Source organism: Acomys russatus, unplaced genomic scaffold (genome assembly GCF_903995435.1).
Source record: "Acomys russatus unplaced genomic scaffold, mAcoRus1.1, whole genome shotgun sequence".
Classification (NCBI taxonomy): Eukaryota; Metazoa; Chordata; class Mammalia; order Rodentia; family Muridae; genus Acomys; species Acomys russatus.
Window position 1 is genome coordinate 13,099 of NW_026131643.1, and position 14,787 is coordinate 27,885.

At 46.1% G+C, this 14,787-nt stretch overlaps 1 protein-coding gene across 1 annotated transcript in view; it reads left to right on the plus strand.

Moving 5' to 3' along the window:
- The first annotated feature begins 3,994 nt into the window (after positions 1–3,994).
- The window catches only part of LOC127186345 (phosphatidate phosphatase LPIN2), a 52,783-nt gene continuing 41,990 nt past the window's right edge, over positions 3,995–14,787 (plus strand). The window contains exon 1 of the mRNA XM_051142757.1: positions 3,995–4,221. Coding sequence (XP_050998714.1) covers positions 4,117–4,221 — 105 coding nt within the window. The 5' untranslated portion in view covers positions 3,995–4,116. The remainder of the gene's footprint in view (positions 4,222–14,787) is intronic.

Genomic DNA, 14,787 nt, shown 5'->3' on the forward strand with positions numbered 1-14,787 from the left:
ATAAATTCTGATATCTAGACATCACTTGAACTTTGTTTCTTGAAGTTGGATGAAATTGAAAAGTCTTGGAAAGAGACTTTATTTCTGACACTCTTTCCATCACTGAGACGGTCTCGTGTTACAGCACAGGCTTTCTTGAGGGTTCACCTCCCTCCTGAACCAGCTCCTGCCTGTTGTGGTTGCATGCATGCATGCACCACTGCATCCTGCCTCCCCACGCCCCTGAAGAGCCAACATAGCATCATTTTCCTATGGTCTCAGCACTCAGGAGGCTGGGATGGTAGGATTGCTTGATCCCAGCATGGGTAAAATTGGGAGACCTGCTCCCAGGGGTGGTTAAAACAGCAGCAGCATCAACAAAAATCTAGTAAAATTGCTATGCAAAAGTAAAAAGGTTTCTCAGGATTCAACTATTTGTATTCAAAACAAGAAAACAAAACACCCCAACTCATTTTCCCCAAGCTGCCCTCGCAAGCTCCCTCAGCACACCTGAGGGTGACGGGGCCTCCTGGTCCCCTCGCTGACTCCCTCAGTGCACCTGAGGGTGACAGTGGGCCTCTTGGTCCCCTTGCTAGCTCCTTCAGCGCACCCGAGGGTGACAGTGGGCACCTGGTCCCCTCACTAGCTCCCTCAGTGCACCTGAGGGTGACAGTTGGCCTCCTGGTCCCCTTGCTAGCTCCCTCAGCACACCTGAGGGTGACAGGGGCTTCCTGGTCCCCTCGCTAGCTCTCTCAGCACACCTGAGGGTGACAGTGGGCCTCCTGGTCCCCTTGCTGACTCCCTCAGCGCACCCGAGGGTGACAGTGGGCCTCCTGGTCCCCTTGCTAGCTCCCTCAGCACACCTGAGGGTGACAGGGGCCTCCTGGTCCCCTCGCTGACACTCTCAGCACACCTGAGGGTGACAGGTGCCTCCTGGTCCCCTCGCTGACTCCCTCAGTGCACCTGAGGGTGATAGTGGCCTCCTGGTCCCCTTCCCTTCACCTTCTGGGTGTTGAGACTATGGCATGCACCATTGCACCTGCTTTATTTGACCGTTTGTGAGGGTCTGAACCCAGGGCTTCCAGAAGGCTAGGTAAGCACTCCTACTAAACTGTGCTGCTTTCACAGCCCATGGGACTGGTCACCTGAACAGAAAAGGTTGATGCTTTTCTTTGAAAACTATGGGGCAGATTTAGAATCGTTGGCTGTGGTTTTACTGTGAATCATGATGAGAAGTGTCACTGGGTCAGCCGTCGGAGGAAGGTGCAGGTGTTTGCCCTGTGGTGACAGCGCAGGCGTGTGCCCTGTGGTGACAGTGCAGGCGTGTGCCCTGTGGTGATGACGCAGGCGTGTGCCCTGTGGTGACAGCGCAGGAGTGTGCCCTGTGGTGATGACGCAGGCGTGTGCCCTGTGGTGACAGCGCAGGCGTGTGCCCTGTGGTGATGACGCAGGCGTGTGCCCTGTGGTGATGACGCAGGCGTGTGCCCTGTGGTGATGACGCAGGCGTGTGCCCTGTGGTGATGACGCAGGCGTGTGCCCTGTGGTGATGACGCAGGCGTGTGCCCTGTGGTGATGACACAGGCGTGTGCCCTGTGGTGATGACACAGGCGTGTGCCCTGTGTGATGACACATGCGTGTGCCCTGTGGTGATGACACAGCGTGGTGCCCTGTGGTGATGACGCAGGCGTTCCTATGAGATCATCTCTGATGGGTCCAGGGTACGTGTGCCTTTGCAGGCGGTTACTTTTGTGAGTTATTCATCACAACAGTGACATAGTCCAAGGATAGGCAGGAAACCCAGGGCTGGCCTGTTATGTAAGAGGCCTTTTGAGGTGACCCTTGTCCACAGTTGGTTACACTCTAACTGTCCTGCTGAGTCTCTACGCTTTCATTGTTGTGCCCTTAGCTCTGGGTCTTGTCGGCTGCTTTCTTTCTGCCCCTAGCACATTCTCTCTGGGTCTCAGCTTAGCAAAAGGAAAACATAAGACCAAAAAGCGGGAGAAACTGAGGGGAGAGTGCCGACCTCTCTCTGGACCTTGGCTTCCTCACAGTAATAGATGTTTTCTCTCCTCTACCTCCCGCCTAGTTGCAGCCTGTGCCCCATGTCTTCCCACTCGCACACCATTCCCTCTGCCTCTGACTTCATCCTCTTAGGCAATTTCTCCTTAATCCTGGTTCCATTTTCTCCCATTCTTTTCTCTTGGCCTCTGATTTCTTCCTCACCTGAGTGAAGTTGTAATCCCCTTTCTGGTGCCAGGGGCTTGGAGCTGTCGCAGGTCATGGAAGAAGAGCCTGGAATTTAAACTCTTCCATTCTCTTGTGAAGGGAGGAAGTTGTGTGTGTGTAATTAATGGCAACTGTGTGGTACTTTGTTCATCTGCCCCCTGACAGCAACTGCGAATGACCTGAATGTGACGGTTTTCCCATTTAATGTTTGTGAGGTTGATTTTTACATTTAGGAGTAGATTGCCACATTCACGTGTAAAGGCCAGAGGTCAGTCTACAGGAGTCATTTCTCCACTTGCACCATGTGAGTTCTGGGGATAGAATGCAAGTTGTTGGGCATGGTGAGTGCCTGTACCCGCTGAGGCGCCTCCATCGCTCAACAGTTCTCACACGAGTCTTTTGTAGTTAGCATTTCCGTCCCCTCTTGGTCAAAGTATTTGTCTCTGTGAAGTGGCGAGGTAAAAGAAAAGGTTTAATAATGTGAAGCTGGTTAAATGTAAGATGATCTGCTAGTTGACAGCGTGAACACTAGGATAGAGTGATTAAGACTCTGTTATCTTCAGTTCCTCCTTAGGGAGAGACTTTGCCTCTCAAGATTATCTTTTGGCCCTGAAAACAGTGGCGTGCGGCAGCAGGGGTTGAGTGTACGATGTGCGTGTAATTTCCCCTGTCAGTCATGTCATAAAGTAGAGGGCTGGAGAGGCGGCTGAGTCATAGGGCGCCTGCTGGTCTGTCTGAGGTGCTAGCACTGTAGCCTGAAGCTACAGGATCACTGGGGCTGCCTGGCTGTCAGACCAGTTTTAAGTTTAGTGAGAGGCCCTGACTCAAGGAAATAAGAGCAGGGTAGCGAAACAGGACACATGACTTAGTCTGCGTTTGCATGTGTGCACAGGTGTGCACGTCCAAGCATGTGCACCTGTACCATACTTTAATACACACAAGATGTAGGGAAAATCCCCCAAATCAGCCTGTATTTAATTCAGAATATAGACTATCATTTCAACGTACACATCACAACTTCTTCACCATTTTCATACCAAGTCTTCCAAATCCAGTGGCAGTCTTCACTTACAGCTTGTTATAGCATTTAGTACTAACCTGCTTGCAAATTCAGTAGGCACATGGTGGCTGGAGGCTATTTGTGATGAACTGCAGAGTCTTAGAAAGTGGCTCTAATACATGTTTTAACTTATAAATCAAGTATAGTTTACATGTATCTCGTCCATGTGTGTGATGTGTCTCAGGGTTTTAGAAAAGTCTGAGGCTGCGCTGTAGTGCTGTCCTGAGAGCTGGCAAGGAAACAGTAGGAATTGCGTGTTACTTTGTCACACTCTTCAAGTCTAGTTTTGGTCTTTATAGAGCGCTGAGCCAGGGTATGGCCCAGATTTTTGAGAAAGACTGGGTCATGCCAGTTTAATGAAGTGAAAATACTTCGTAGCTGGACTATGGTAGCAGCGATGCCGTCTAAGCATGTGTCAGTCGTGTCCTTTACTTGTGACATGAGTTTCCCTCCTGTGTGTGGCTGCTGTTACGTCTGCAAGTGAAGATGTGACGGCTTAAGGACTCATTAACTCAGTCCCTGTTGCGTGTGCTGGAAGCTGTGGTTGGCCATCTTGTGATTGGGCAGGACTCAGGACCTATCAGTGTAAACATATGGCAGCCTGCCCGTGCCCTGGCTTATCTTCTTTGGAGAGACGGGGCTGAGGCGTTCGGAGCAAATCTCATTGGTAAAGTTGTGTGTGCATTGCTTTTTTTTTTTTTTTTTTTTTTTTTAAAAGACCTGTTTGCTTTCAGTTTTCACTATGTCCCTGTCTGTGGCAGTCAGCTCTTGGTTGTCCACAGAATAACTTTTTGTTCGTTGGTGCCTTCACCTCTGTAGAGTCATGCTTAAAAAGCTGCTTCAGTTTTAAGATGTTTTACCTAGAAGATAACAGTGAGGATGAGGAGAAGGTTGAGGGAAGCTCACTAAGCAACCCTGCAGGTGTTTACCGTGGCAAGGCCCCTCCTGGCATTCTGGTGAGTTCTATTCATCCACGCCTCCCTCTCCTTGCTTGAGGAGCAGTCTGCATGGCTGAGAAGGAATGGCACCCACTAAGTAACAGTGGTGAGTGCCCTTTGTTTGGAAACGTATTGTTGTGGCACCTTTCTAATTTCAGAGTGTTACGTAGAACAGAAATGTTCTTTCTTTATTTACGATGCCTGCACTTGTCCTTGCCTTTCTGCTATCTACCTGTTTGTTATTTAATAACCAATAAATGTCTTCCTTTAAGCCGAGAACTTGTCTAGGACTAGATTTCAGACTAATGTGTTGAGTTCTGTCCTTGCATCTTAGCGTGGTTGTTGATGGATTAGAAGTCACTTAAGTTTTATGGTTTTTATTGTCCTGACCAAATCTCCTGAAAGGCTAAGCTAGTATTTTAAAACTGGTGTTTTGTTTGGGTATGTGATACAAAAAAATGACTGTAGGCTTTCCCTTTTAGGACTATAAACAAACAAAAATACACTTGAAATGTTGAAGGGGTGGGTTGTCTGAATTTTTAAAATTTAGTTTTTTCTTGCTAGAAAGTACAAAGTAGAACATAGCTTCTTCTAAGTTTGAGTTCTAAAATTCTGCTTTAAAAAAGCAGTTAGGTGACATAATGATAATATCATTTGACTCTGCTTGTGGAACCTTAGAAAAATAATGTGTTTAAGTACTACTTTAATTATTTGTCTTTGTCTTTGTTTGTTATGGGTCTTGGTATGTTGCTCACGCTGGTTGTTCCAGAGGCTGGCCTTGAACTTACAGCCCTCCTGTTGCGTAGGCCGGCCTTGAACTTACAACCCTCCTGTTGCAGCGCTCCTGAGTGTGGGGATAACAGCCTTACACTAAGCCCGGCTTACATGCTTATTTTAAAGCAAGGTAGAGGCTAAATAATTTTACATTCAGATATTCTGGAGTTCCACATGAAAGTACTGATGTTGTGTCTTCTCACTGAATTTAAATTACATTGGTTACTTTTTTTTTTTTTTTAAAGCAAAGTAAGGTTGAATATTTTATGAAAGTCAGCATGAAGTCAACAACAACCAAAAAAACCAAACAAACAAAACAAACAAACAAACAAAAAAACCCAAAACATTATTTCTGAAACCTTTTAGTTTTAAAGGTATAAGAATACTTATGTTGCCTTGAAAGTTTTGCCATATATGGTGTGATACTTGTTCTTGGGTTAGGGGTCACGGTGTCCATGTGCAGACTTTTCAGTTACTAGTAACAACAGTGCTTAAATAGGAATATAAGGCAGGTGCTTCTGTGGGAGGTGATTTTATTTTGAAGTCTGTTGTAATGTAAAGGGTATGTGCGTGTGCATTTGTGCACGTTTGTCTTAAAGGTCAGTGGAGATATTTCTGAACCATTTAGCAGCAGCACATGCAGACTAGACCACCTCTTTCCGTTCTTTGAGGTCCTGCTGCTGGTGTTTTCAAAGGGAAGGCAAAGATGTTTGCTGAGGCTGCGCTTTCTTAACAGCTCCTCTGTGTCACTGATGGTCCCTGAGTCATGACCTCTCCCAGCAGAGTGTTCTGAGTGCCCAGTGGCTGGCATGCCAGATGTGAGATCTGCTTCATAAGCTCTAATGATTATCTAAGAGTTTGACTTTCGAAACGAACATGGGTGCGTGCATGAAAGAATCCTGACTTTTAAACTAACCAGAGCTTTAAGTACTGAATCAGACAGAAGGATAGTAAGGCAAGAAGAGGCCTCGTTTTTCCTGGCTACTAAATTTGCTAAGTGGGTTTGGAGTTCCATTTTTAAAGTGAGGTCTTCGCTCCACTCTCTGCAGCTGGTGACACAGTGAGCTGAAGCTCTATGGCTTTTCTCCTCCACTTCGGTCCCTTGTGTTTCAGGAGGAGTGCTGGGTGTTGGCTTGCATCTGAGAGAGGGTTCTAGAATATCTACACAAAGTATGCTTTGATAGAACCTCAGGCTGCTGGGTTGGTCTTGAAGGAATTGGACACAGCTCTTTAAAGGGTCTAAAGTTAAATTTTTCACCCTGCGTTTATTTTATACCATTTGTGTATTCTAACCCAGTTCTACTGAATTACAAAAGCCACCCAGTTCTGAAAAAGAAAACTATAGAGTTGCTTTTACCTAATTGAAACGGCAAGTTTTGTTATTTTTCATTGTTTCATATTTTATTGTAGAACTTTTTTTTCTTCTTCCTCGAACCCTATTTTGTATTCCAGAGAGGCTATCTAAATTTCTTACGTAAGTCATAGTCCTGCCAATGTTGGCTCTGTGAAGCCATCACCCTTGTCCCTGGCGCTGCTGGTGGGCCGTCTTAGCTCACCCAGTAGTCTGTTTGTGTGGTGTGAGCATCTCCAAGTACGATGGCTCTTAGGCTAAAGAGACAGAAGAGGATGGGTGGGGAGTTCGAGGCCAGCCTGGGCTAAAGGTAAAACTGTCTCAAAATGAAAAACAAACAGAAAGAAAAGAACAGTCCCCCTAAAGTGAACCTGGTAAACCCAAAGAGAGGGTTGTGTAATCACAAGCACAAAGTGACCTGCAAACAAGCAGATCTCATCAAGGGCACGAGGGCTGGGATTGTAGAGGTCGCCTGGTGTCCTGTATTCTTATGTGCTAACAGCACAGCACATAGCTGTTAAAGACCAGACCAATTCTCAGTCATGATTGAAATTATATTGGAAAAAATGCCTTCAAGGCCAATAAAGCAGAAAAAAAGCATCAAGTGTCACCTTCAACTTTGGGACTTGATGATAGCTTGCCTCTGGTCATCAACTTGAAATAAACTGACATTTGGGGTTGTATGCTGGTCCTGGGGACTCCTCGGGGGTCTCTGTGTGCAGCCAGGGCCAGAACACAGGACGTGGATCCCTGCTAAGCCCTGCTGCACTTTCCTCGCATATATGAACAAACGGAAGCAGTAGGGAGACCAGGAATTGGGTTTTGATTTGGTTTTAGTATGCATCTTACACACACGCGCACGCACACACACACATGCACACACACACTTTTTCTATTTCAGAATTCTCTCTGCTTGCCATGTGCCCTCAGTTAATCTCTTTCACCTAAACAAATGACAAACTTAGAATGTCACTAAAACCAAATTTATTTTAATTGAAAGTGTGGTTTTCCTTCTAAAGCAGATTCTGTTCTATCAGACTTACTGACAAGGAAGTCCTCAGCCTGGAGCTGTTGAGACTGTCACTGTACTTGGGGCCTGCAGTGTGAACAGCTGCTTTCTTTGTAGAAGTGCCGTGATGCCCTTTAGACCCAGTGTAATTGGTGTGGCTAATGCCATCTGAGCTTTACCCAGTTACCATCAGATGCACGGAAAGACCTTCAGCCTAGAGAACTGACTCTGTGGTACAGTTTCTCAGCGTCAGCTTCACTTAGCTGTAGTATTTGACTAAGGATCTTTTTAAGGGGATGGGAGAAGGCAGGAAAACGGAAGGAAGGAAGATGAATGAGGCTTAACATACCTTTCCCTGGCCCTACAATCTACATGAGTATTAGCCTCATTTATAGTCACAGTACAGCCTGGTACAGTCTAATATTCACAGAGGTTGTTGGTCCAGGAGACTGTTGACTCTAAATGAGTCCTATTAATTCTTGAGTTAGAGGTTAGTGTGTAAATAGGAGGAACCTCCAGGAGAGAGGGGTGCATCCAAGGAGATTGCACATTGCGCCACCAGTGTATTTGCAAACCATCCTGAGGTAGATGGTATGATTTCTATAACAAGTTACTAAAATTGGGTACTTCATGTGGAAGCCAAAAGATCAGACTTCTGTGTTTATTTTAGAGATCTTATGATTATTAATGGTCACTACCAAATATAGGTTAGTTGTACAATTATCATGATGCAGTTGACTGTTTAAAATTGGGACGAGGGGGTAAGAACTTACCCCTTACAGCATATATTTCTGACCATAACATTATATCAAAGTCTACTGGTAATAAAAGCCTGTCTTATGCTAGCATGTGGAGAATCATGATGGCCTTTGGGTTTGTGTGTGTGTGTGTGTGTGTGGTGTAGCGGGTAGTTCAAGACAGGGTTTCTCTGGCTGTCCTGGAACTCACTTGGTGTAGACCAGGCTGGCCTTGAACTCAAAGAGATCCTCCTGCTTCTGCCTCCCGAGTTCTGGACCTGAAGGTGTGCACCGCCACAGCCCATTCATGGCCTTCTAAAGCCTTTCGAAATTTCTTCATGTGCATATGTCTCTGAAAGTCCCTAGATAAGGTGAGAAGACAATGGCGTGCCAGGAGACCTGAGTGGGCTACTTCTGAGTAGCCGCTTGACTTGAGGAAGGAGGCCTGTCCTCTCTGGGCCCTGGTTGTCATACCTGACACAGTCCGTAGTGTATGCTTTGTCCAATGCTGAGGGCTAAATACTCATTTGGAGAGGTGAAGTTAAAGCACCTTGGGTCACATGTGGAGTCAGGGATATCTGTGAGTAAATAAAGTAGGTCTGTGCTTTGAGCATCAGTGCATATCTCACTGTAAAACAGGAGATTTCTTTAAACAGTGACTCCTCTGAGCACATTGAGGAAATCTTAAAAATAATAGCTGCAAAAACAGATTTTCACAACTACATCTAAGCAGTACAATTCCCATTCCTGTGTGTTTAACCAAATAAAATACTATACACAAATATTTGTGTTAGCTTTGCCTTGTAATTGTCCAGAATGAAGAACACCCAGGGTGAAAGGATAAACTAGAATACATTTGTACCACAGAATAATACAAACTACTAGCTGAGCATGGTGGTGCTCACCTTTAATCCCAGCACTCAAGACACAGAGGCAGGTGGATCTCTGTTGTGATTTCTAGGCCAACCTGGTCTACATAGTAACGCTGAGTCCAGGTAAAACTACATAGTGAGGTCCTGTCTCTAAAACCAAACCAATAAAACAAAATCCCATAACAACAACAACAAAACCAAAAGAAACCACTACTAATACATATCACACTCTTAGAAAAGAATCTTAGATTCATTGTGATGAATGTAAGAAGTCACTGTATATTACATAATTTTGTTTGTACAGTCAGGAGAAGACAACACTATGGACAGAAAACTGGGAGCTGGAGGAGCAGGGCTCAGCACACGGGGCAGTGGAGGACTTGGAGGAGGGGCAGTCTGATTGTTCTGTGCCTTGATTGCTATGATTATACAGGTGCTTACTTAAAATGCACACACCCTAGCACCCATGTAATACCTGACACATCTCCTGGCCTCCATGCAGACACACATACACAAATACATTTCAGACATCTTTTCTTAAAGCACAGAGAACTATATACTATGAAAGAATGAATGTTACTGTATGTAAAGTCTATTTTGAATAGTCCAAAGTACAACTATTTGAAATCTTAAAATTGTATTTCAGAACAAAGTCAATATAAACATTTAGCTGAAGATTTTCCTATGCAGATAATCACTCCATAGGTTGACTTAATAATGGTTTGATAGCTTTTGAAATCTTAAAACATTACATTTCCTGGTAATTTACTTCTTACTTACATTTCCTCCTATTTGCCTTCACCCGTTAGATCTCCTGTGCACACCTCATACAGTGGGCATGACGACTGGGTATTCTGAACTGCATTATCGGAGCTTCATTATAAGACATTGTTCTACAGATGGAAATGAGAGAGATGGGTGACAACATAGGGACAGAGCTTGATTGTACGGTGCTATGACGACATAAACAGGTCTGGTCATGTCCGTGTTGTGGGAGGGGAGGCCGGAGTTGATAACCCCTCTCCTACGCTGCTTGCCATGTTAGTGTTGTGGGGTGACAACCCCTCTCCTACGCTGCTTGCCGTGCTAGAATCTACTCATTATTTTGAAATCTAAAGATATGTTCAAGAATAAACATACAGTTTTTTTCTGCTCTATTCCAAATTTGGTTACTAAAGAAACCACTCTGGTACACCGATGAATGTTTAAGCTGTACTCTATGGATTTAAAGTAAGTAAAAATAGGGCTGGCTCCCCGAATTACAGTGATTTCATCACTCATAAAACACTCCCTGAGGTTGGCCTTTTATTTCTAATTCAGCCGTTGCATTGTGTTCTTTTAAACTCTTACTTCTTTTGCTGGGGAGATGGCTCAGTGTGTAAAACACTTGTCTTGCAAGTGTGAGGACCCAGGTTTGAACTTTACTCAACCTACATAAAAAGACATAAGCACACATGTTTGTAATCCGAGGACTCTTATGGCGAGATGAGAGGCAGAAACAGAAGAGTCTTGAGAAGTGCATGGACCTGTCAGCCTGACATGAACAGCAGCGAATGGGAGAAACTGTCTTAAATTAGGTAGAAGATAAGGAATGACACCTCTGGCCACTGCATATGTGCACACTGTACTCACAAACACACGAGTTTCATTTGTCATAAAATATTGAGGTCAGCCCCACTGAGGTTTCAGTGAGACACTGAACTCCAGAGTAAGCCTTAGAGGGCAGGACTGCAGCCGTCACAAGCACAGGAATTTCTGAGCCTCATGTTGGTCAGAACCGTAACTGACCTCCGAGGCCCACTGCAGCTCAGTAGGGGCCTGACCAGGAGCACATAACTCTCAGCTGCTCAGGCTTGATTCTTCTGCAGATGGTCCAACAACCACCCTGAGAAACAGAGACTCAGGGAAAATCCTTGCTTCCTTCCCTCGAGTGGAGCTAGGAGGAGTTGATGTCTTCCGGGCTCCCCACAGCTCATCTCTTCCTGGGAGGAGCATTTGGTGTCTCAGACACCAGATCAAAGATTCTAAAAGTCCCCTGTGATAAAGGCACAGAACAGCTGAATGTGTCATTAGTTAGTTTTTTGACAGATTAATTGCAGGTGTAGCAAAGATTAGTGGAGACCCTTAGCTCTCTCTCACCTGAGACTAATTCCCTAACTGGCTTATCTTCATAACTAGTTAATAAGAGCTTTTGTAATTGAAGGAAACTTCCATTTTAGAAAGTGGTAAATGTTTTGATCATGTATAGTAATAACGTTCTTTAAATCAAACTGTAACGGGAAGTTCCTTGCGACATCTGCTCTTTGCTGTTCATCATTCAGCGATGCTCACTGCATCCAACCCTGTCGAGGTCCCTGAGCCATGCTCACTGCATCCAGCCCTGTCAAGGTCACTGAGCCATGCTCACTGCATCCAGCCCTGTCAAGGTCACTGAGCCATGCTCACTGCATCCAGCCCTGTTGAGGTCCCTGAGCCATGCTCACTGCATCCAGCCCTGTCGAGGTCCCTGAGCCATGCTCACTGCATCCAGCCCTGTGGAGGTGCTGCTTCTTTGCTTAGTGTCTGCCCCAGCCAGCCTCACCTCTGACAGGCTGCAGTTCCCTCCACCTTAGAGCTAGACAGGGCCTCATGCTGTGTCTCCCAAGAATGACCTAGAATTCCTATCTTACTGCTGCTCCTTCCAGAATTCTGAGGTTGTAGGTGTGTGCCTGGCTCCTGGCTCCTGCTTCTGTCCCCTGGAACATCTCTCTGTGTGATCTGCTGGCACCATCCAGATAGCATCTGGCACCCATGGGATGCACTTGTCCTGGAGCTGAGGTTGTGTCAGCTCATGTGTGCCCTTCAGTCTTCGTTGCTTGACCACATACTACACTGTTGTGCCTGCCCAGAATTACCAGCCAGGGTCCCCGCCCCCCATGTGGTCCCTCAGACTTATTTCTATACCTAGAGCAAGTATTTTTTGCATCCTGACCCTTTCTTGATTCTCCCAAATAGATATTTCTTTTCTCTTCTCTGGTCTTCTTAAAAGTCAGTAAAGGGCTGGGCAGTGGTGGTGCATGCCTTTAATCCCAGTATTTGGGAGGCAGACGTAGGTGGGTCTCTGAGTTCAAGGATTGCAGAGTGAGTTCCAGGACAGCAAGGGCTACACAGGGGAACCCTGTCTAGAAAAACCAAAACAACAAAAAAACTAAATCAAAGTCAGTAAAGGGACTGGCAGTGTGGCTCAGTGGCAGAGCACTTAACATTGAATACTTGATTGCTAGGGTTTTTTGTTTGGTTGGTTTGGGTTTTTGTTTGTTTTTTGAGTTTTTTTGTTTTGTTTTGTTTCGAGACAGTTTCTCTATGTAGCATTGGCTGTCCTGGGATTCACTCTATAGGCCAGGCCAGCATCGAACACACAAAGATCGTCCTGTCTCTGCCTTCCTGAGTGCTGGGACTAAAGGCTTGAGGCTCTACTGCCCAGAGGTTGCTAGGTTTGATCCCACCACCATTAAAGGGAAATATGACCATTACAAAAGCATTATCCCAGTACACACTGTAAGCTGAGACAGCATTTGTCTTGTTCTCTTGGTGGATGAAGGCCGTTGTGTGTGTGTGTGTGTGTGTGCGCGCTCATGTGTGCATGGGGGCATCTCTTTGAATCTCAAGGACTTGGTAAGAAGGAGGCTCTCAGGTTTTAACTGAAAAATTAGCATTCGCCAGCAACAGGCAGGTAGAGCCGATATTTGGTTACTGACTACAAATCTAATGTGTGTCTTAAAGGAATTACAGTTGCTACACATGGGTGTTTCAGAGTTAAACATGCAGGGTTTACTAGAAGCACTTGTCTTGCGTAAGGCTTCTACAAACTTCCTTTTCATTGTGGCAGAAATGTTTGTCTTGAAGTTTTTGTTCAGGAAGTTGCTGGAAGACACTGGGCTTAATTTACAGATGCTGTGCACAGTGAGTGTTTCCTGTAGCAAAAGAGAGGCGCACTCAGTCACACCATGCTGCACGGCAGGAGAGGGCCTGGGAGCTCGTGAGGGTCAGGAGCACTGGCTTCTACATACGCAGCCAAGTGTGTGTGTTGTGCAGTCTTGATTCCAGGAGAGTAAGTGACTTGGACGTCTGTTCTGTGGTAGCCCTTGGGGTACGTGGGGTGGGGTGGGGTGGGCTTGGATGGTCCTTGTGCTGTTCCTGTTTCTTGTTTTATAAAATAATGAACATTGGAAAAACAAACTGGCACTTGTTGTGAGGGAGAAATGACTTGGAGGCAGCTCCTCCCAGGAAGCCAGGCTCGCTCTGTCTGTCTGTCTGTCCTCTGTGGGGCTGCACTCCTTTCTGTCCAGCTTGCCACTTCCTCCTCCTCTGCTGTCCTCACCACAGTGGCTGGGACACTAGACATGTTATGAAGCATCTTCATTGGTCCACACAGGCTGTAGGAAGGTCCTCGGCTGACTGCGGCCAGTCCGGGAGAGGCCACATGGGCGCTGCAGCAGATGTTGCTCTGGGCACCACTGCCCCTTGCTCCACTCGCCCTCACCGTTCATAAAGTATTCGTATCTCTAGTATCCTGGGACTGTTGGAGAATAATGTCAGGATTTAGCACACGGTAGGTTTAGCCCTCAGCGTGTTGTTTGTCTCAGAAATGAGTGGTGCTGGCTTTGCAGGCCTGTGTTGTGTTTCTTACGCTTTCGGCTGTGAGCCTAGCCTTTAAGGGCTGAGCCATCTCTCCAGCCCCTGTGTGTTGTATTTTGGAAGGCCGTGTGAGGTGTGCTGTGAAGTTGTTTAAAAAGTGCACCCTTGAGGAGTCCTGAAGCTGTAAGGCTGGGAGCGCAGACAGAAGCAAGGTGTGTCACTAGACAAGGGTCCTGGTGTCTGTGTCCTGGAGTAGCTAGACATCTCTTCGCTCTGAGCATGTTTGTCACATCTGTGAGCAGAAGGTTAAGACAGAATAAAGCAATCTCTCCCTGTCCCTTGTGACCATGGTGATGCTCTCAGGCAGTTCCCCTCACCGGGGGCTGTTTCCAGCGGGAGTGTCGGTAGCCACTGCTGCCTGGGACCAACTGGCAGCACTCAGAGTAGGGATGGCAGCTTTGGGCTAATTATAATCTCATGTTTTTGTGGCCAAATAAAACTAAATAAAACGTTACAGTTAAATTGCTGAAAACAGATCATCCGCACTGAGAAATCTGGGAATTTGAGTAAAGCTTGTATCGTGGTTCCTCCGGCCAACGTGAAGCTTAGAGATGCTTCCAGGGACTCGAGCTCTGACTCAGACTTGCCTGACTGTCCTCCTTGCCACTTGTGCTTTTGGCCTTGGCTGCTTCCGAGCCTCAGTTCTCTTATGTAAATAAGAATAATATAGCCCTGGTCACGCATATTAGTGAGAGAGGTGAAGTAAGACCAGTGACGACCGCGCTCGTGAGGTGAAGATGCATGACAGCCGCGCTGTGCCCTCGAGAGGGATGCAGCCGGCCACTGTCAGTGGCGTGCAGAGGGATGCAGCTCGCCAGGGTCAGTGGCGTGCAGAGGCAGCTCCCAACTCAGGGTATACTTGGAGCGTTTCAGAACCCATGCATTTTTGTACTTAGCTTGTTTCATTGGCTAGATCCTGTCTTGGGTAACTCTGTTCTTTAAGGATAATGGAACAATACCTCCTTAAGACAAATTTGATAGCTTCTGTAGAATGCGCACCTGAACTTTCTTATAGTATGTTGCTTATAAACACCTGTTTTCGTTTCATAAATGCTAAGCCATCTTTAAGTTATATTGAACTTAACAAGTACGATTTAGTCTCTGTATCAGTTACTTTCCTGCTGTGGTGATAAAACACCATGACCAAGGCAGCTGATAGAACAG